This window comes from Arachis ipaensis, chromosome B03 (assembly GCF_000816755.2).
Source record: "Arachis ipaensis cultivar K30076 chromosome B03, Araip1.1, whole genome shotgun sequence".
Classification (NCBI taxonomy): domain Eukaryota; kingdom Viridiplantae; phylum Streptophyta; class Magnoliopsida; order Fabales; family Fabaceae; genus Arachis; species Arachis ipaensis.
This window is the reverse complement of record NC_029787.2, coordinates 46344739-46350332: the sequence shown is the minus strand read 5'-3', so window position 1 is coordinate 46350332 and position 5594 is coordinate 46344739. Positions and strand designations below refer to the sequence as shown.

Sequence of the window (5594 nt, the reverse complement as noted above, 5' to 3'; positions counted from 1 at the left end):
GTACACAGAGATGTAGTGTTGATAAAAAAATTTGATTATACTACTATAAAAATTTTGATTATTCAAGTTTGGAGTATTTAATTATTTTGAGCCAATTATTTTGTTAAAAAAAACATATGAAACAACATATATAAATTATTTGTTATAATAATTTTTAATTATATATAAAATTTAAATTCATGGATGGTATATATTAAATAAGATATTTAGAATATTGAACAAATAATATATAAAAAATAATTTCCTACACAACATAACCTAAGTCAGTCCAAAGGAGTAAGGAACATAAGCTAAGTGTGGTGCTGTTGAAGTTGTCCTTGAGTTACCAATGTCCACCGTACCCATAAGGCAAAGATGGCCCCCCACATATTCCTTAAAATCTCAAGCAGAGATGCCGCCGCCGCTGCGAGAATTCTCGGCGGGAAAAGGATGGGAAAAGAGCCCAACAGGTGTTCTACAAATTGGGCAATCAAAGTGAGAGTAAAGCCACATGTCTATACAAAGAGCATGAAACGAGTGCTTGCACCTTGGAAGCTTCCTCACTTCCTCTCCTTCTTCAAACGCTGATAAACAAACAGGGCACTCATCGCTACCACCATCAACAAAAACGAAAGAACCTTCCTTTGATGTTGCTGATGTCATTTTTTCTTTCTTGTACTTGAAACTTGAGAGCAAGTAGTTCCTTTGCGATGCTGCATAGTAATTATTGTTTTCAAAGCTTCTAACTCCTTCACCGGAATTAGTGGTAGTAACAACCACCTGAATCAACCTATTATTATTATTTGGTGTTGTTGGAGACTGATCCGGCGCGTTGCGGCGGCGGTTGCAGCGTTTGATGATGATGAGGTTGTATATGGCAAGCACTATGGCTGCGGTTCCAACCACAACAAGGCCATAGTACAACATCGGCATGCCGTTCTTGTTGCTTGGGGTGGAAGATGATGGAGGAGGGGGTGACACTGTGAAGGGGCTTAGAACATCGCTCATATTTTTCTTTGGTTTTGGGAAAAATTGTTGGGCGAGAGGGAATTTGGAGAACGACAACAATAAGCTTGGAGAATGTATAATTATTTTCGGGACAACTTTAGACATTAGAACATATCTTATCCATGGGGTTAGATGATACATTTATTACGCATTTAATTTTATTTTTTTGCAAAATTAGATTAATATTATTACAGAAATGTTTGATAACTATAAAAAATCAGCCAAAAACGATCATAATTTATATTATTTATCATTTATTAATGGTTGTGACAATTAATTAATGTTAAATAAGATAAATTCTGTCTGTTTTTTTTTTTTTTGCCTAATATAATCAGTATAAATTGTTTTAGTTAGTGCATAATCAAACTAAATCCGATATTCAAGTTAAGCTAAGTAGGTCATTTACAAATAATCTGTAATAATTAAACTACTGTGCGGCCAAAATTTTTACATAGGTCATGCATGTATACATGCACGTTCTATTTCGTCTTTTTATTCGTTGTTCATTTTTTTTTTCTTATTTATTTCTCCTCTGATTTTTCTCCTCTTTCATTGTTTTTTTTTTTTCGGCTTTCTTAGATAAACAATAAAATTTGTGAAGAACACGAACAACGAACTACAATTCTGATCCAACAAAATTTTAAACAAAAAAATTTATTCCTAATTATCTTCACCAAAAACCTTATTTTACACATTTCAATTTTAACTATCCTTTTTTACTCTATTGACCACCGCAACACTACACTCCCAAACCCTCTTATCGACGGCACTCCATACAAGCATGGACCTACATTGAAGGAGGAGTGGGCATTTGCCCCACAGGATTTAGTGAAATTATCTTTTTATTATACTATAAACTATAATAAGTGATTGTGTGTATGTTTCTAATTCTTATCAATATGTATAGATAGTTCTAATTTAAAATTTTAAATATGTCTAAATAAATTTGGGTTGGTCGAGTGATTAGCTTAATCGTCAGCTTAAACAAGTGTTAGGAGTTCGAATTTTATTTCGTGTGTGTAGTAATTCATTGACCCTCTTAAATAAAACTTAAAGTCATGATAGATTAGTTCTTAATTTATTGGATATTGTGAAAAATAAAAAATATATATCTATACCTAAATTTTATTATTTTTTTGCCCCCACAACTAAATTTTTCTGGGTCCGTCACTAACTCCATACTTCATCGGCCACACCGGTCAGTGTTAATCCGTCTCTCATAGCAAGCATCAACATTGTCGCTTCTTCTTTATCTAGCCCTTTTATCGGCGAAAAAACTAAACATATAATTAAAAATGAAATTAACCATCCGCATACCTAATAAAATGAACATCTAGTATAATTTAATTGTATATACTTAAATCCAATCCAAAAAATTAAACATCCAATTTAAAATAAAAATAACCATCCACATATTTAGTAAAATAAACATCCAGTATACAACGATACCAACACGACACCTACAACACTAACCATGGTTCTCCGCTAGTACCACATAGGAAGCCAGTTTCTAAGAGTACCTCAGGGGGTACCATGGGAGCATTCACAACGGTTGAGGACAGCTCACCCTTCAAGGCACCAAGCACAACCTCTGCAATCTTAATAGCAACACCCTCCTAAACCTCTTTAGTGCTAGCTCCAAGATAAAGGGTCACGGTAATGTTGTGGTGTTGAACGAGTTTGTTGTGTTTTGTTGGGGGTTCCTCAGTGAACACATCAAGGGCTGTCTGAGCCACAATTCCGTCATCAAGGGCCTTAACGAGTGCATCTTCGTCAATAACACCTCCTCTAGCCACGTTGACGATGCGGACGCCCTTCTTCATCTGAGAGGAGAAGGTGCTACGGTGGTCGAACGGCGCAGCTGCCTACGCGAGAAAAAGGGACTAAGGTGGTCGTCTTTGCTGCTGCAAATTGCAGGGTGAAGAAGGACAGCAGTGGTCAGGCGACTCTACTACGAATCGCGAAGTGGCGTGGGGTTGCATCGTGTGAGGAGGAAGCCGCGATGGTAGACGGTATTTGGCAGCGCTGCACCTTACGGTGGTTGAAGCTACGGCGCCGTCCGTCGTGGCGTGGTAGAAGGAGAAAACGTGAGATGGAAGAGGGGGGAAGGGTTGAGATGAAATGGAAACGTAATGTGATGGAAGAAGTTACATTACCTAACCCTAATAATTTAAATTCAAAAATTGATTATTAATTATTCTAATAAATTGAGAATCTAATTTAATAATTAATTTAACCTTCTTTTTTAAGCCATTGTTCATGCTGTTGAATATTTACATTATTTATTTATATGTTTTTCTTCCAACAGATTTTATGGGTTTTTTTTTTTGTTCCCTTTAATCCTGAGGTTCTACAATTTGGGCCTGAGCTAAAAGAAAATTTTGCTCAAAGTAGTTGGCCCAAAAATTAACAAAATAAGTTATTGTAATTTACTCTCCTAATATGTCAATTCTTAGATGTTATTTTTGAACGGTTAAAAAGTACGAAAGAACACTTATTGCCCTTAAATCAAAGGATGTGTGTTCCTTAGATGCAGAAGCTTATAATGTTAGCCTAATTTTTAAAGTAGACTAATATAATTATGTTGTATTTTAAAAAGGTTATGCTATAAATTTACATCTAAGAAACTGATGCGACTTGGTTTAAGGGTAAGAAGTATTCATTCACACCTTTTTAATCTGCTAGGACCATCATATAGGAACTGTTACATTGCAGCTATAGACAAGGAATATGATGGTGCAACACTAATATTTGGACTATTAAATATTCTTAATAATAAAATATATTTTTTAATTTTTTTAAATTATTTTAATTTAGAAATCCTAATTTTATTTTTTTACTTAAGATTAATAATTGGTGCATAATTTATCATTAATTTATTTTTTAATTAACCAATTCTATAATTGTAATCGTTTATTAATCTCTTTGATTATCAATTTAGACATAAAAATAAGTATAAAATCTTGATCATGCACGTCATGCTTCAATTTATTTGATTCAAAAATAATTATTATCTTTTTTGAAAAAAAAAATTATATCTAATTTTGGGCATTGAACTTGATGGCAGTTCTAACTCGAGCGGCGGTGGAATGAGTTTCGCTCCAACGGCACTTGGACCTTCAAGCCCCTCAAAAGCATATTCAAACATGCAAATGTTTATTTTTCAATATTTGATATCTGCTGTCAGGACATTTTTAACTCTGGTGATGTTATGACCGAAAGGATCGTGTAATCATAATTCTCCTTGATTTTGTTTTTAACATCACGTTGATCCATTTTATTTATTTCTGCATATCTGTATTTCACCTTGTGCATTCGGGTATCATTTGTAATTTATCAATTTGGATAATTTAATCGATTGTGTTACTAATGCATAATTCAATCGATTGTGTTATACTTCTAATCGATTTTTTGACACTACTCATTTCTTATCAATTGTTTGGTGTCAAATAAATCGATTGAATTAACAACAAACACGATTTTGAAATTTTCTAATTTTTACAAATGTAACGGATAAAAAAAAGGACTCGTTAATTCACATTGTCAAAATATTTATGGAGGTCATGATTAATGGAAGATCTATTTTGTTATTATTTCTAATTGTTAATAAACATAAATGATGAATAATAAAATAATGATTATAAAATAAAAATAGGTTTTAGAATAAAATAATAGATAAAAAATTAATTTATAAATAAAATTAAATAAAGACTATTTAATAATTATTGAAAGATTAAAAATATATTTTATTACTGAGACTATTTAATAGTCCAAATATTACGGAACATCAAATCCTTTGTCACAGTTTTATTCACTGATGTTGAGTTGAGAACACAACTAATTTAAATGATGATGACAAACATTGATTTATTGGGTTAAATATCCAATTAGTTTTGATTACTTTAGTTAGTAATACAGGCCAAACATTAAAGAAGCAGCAGCCCAAAGCAATGGAACCAAAAAACAAAGATTGTTGGTGGGTTCTTTAATCTATAAACAAAATCCAAAGAAATGAAACAAAGAAATTAATTGGGCTGAATGGAAAGTCAAGCGAATCCAAGCTCAAGTTGATTTATCCAAGTTGAAGCCAACTAAAGCCAACGTTTACAAAACTTTTTTCGGTTAGATTCAAGAAGAGAGAGAGAAAGCTTTATCATTTTAGTTCATTCACCAGAGAAGAATAAAAGAGAAAAGTAAATCAAAAAAGCAAAGGTCTAATCGTCCTAATCAAAGCAGGTTAAACTAAGTCAGAGGATAAAGGTGATTTATTTCTATTTACATGCAAGTTAATTTTTTCACTTCTTTTTCATATTTCTGCAACACCATTTTGGGATAAATGGAGAAAGCGGTTTCTGAATTTTACTGCTGTGAATCAATGGTCTACAAAATTACTTGGAGCTAAAGTACATTTTCAATGGTTTGAATTTGGGATTATCACTAAATAAGCTCACTTCTACTATCATGTTGTCTTCGGTCAAACAAATGTTTCAAAAGTTGAAATCCCTAATTTAGGGGTTGATTGAAGAAAGAGAAGGGATGAACCATGTGAGCTCAAGATCCAAGGAGTTGACTTGAGAGAAACCCTAACTGGGTCTCAGCACAAGATA

At 32.8% G+C, this 5594-nt stretch overlaps 1 protein-coding gene across 1 annotated transcript; it reads right to left on the bottom strand.

The window, feature by feature from the left end:
- LOC107634439 (RING-H2 finger protein ATL52-like) lies at positions 344-1179 on the bottom strand. The gene has a single exon (XM_016337944.2). It carries the CDS (start codon positions 1126-1128, stop codon positions 382-384), a length of 747 nt encoding a protein of 248 aa, XP_016193430.1. The 5' UTR covers positions 1129-1179; the 3' UTR covers positions 344-381.

Coding starts and splice junctions, on each gene's coding strand:
- LOC107634439 (XM_016337944.2), bottom strand. CDS start 1,128: ATGTATCATCTAACCCCATGGATAAGATATGTTCTAATGTCTAAAGTT.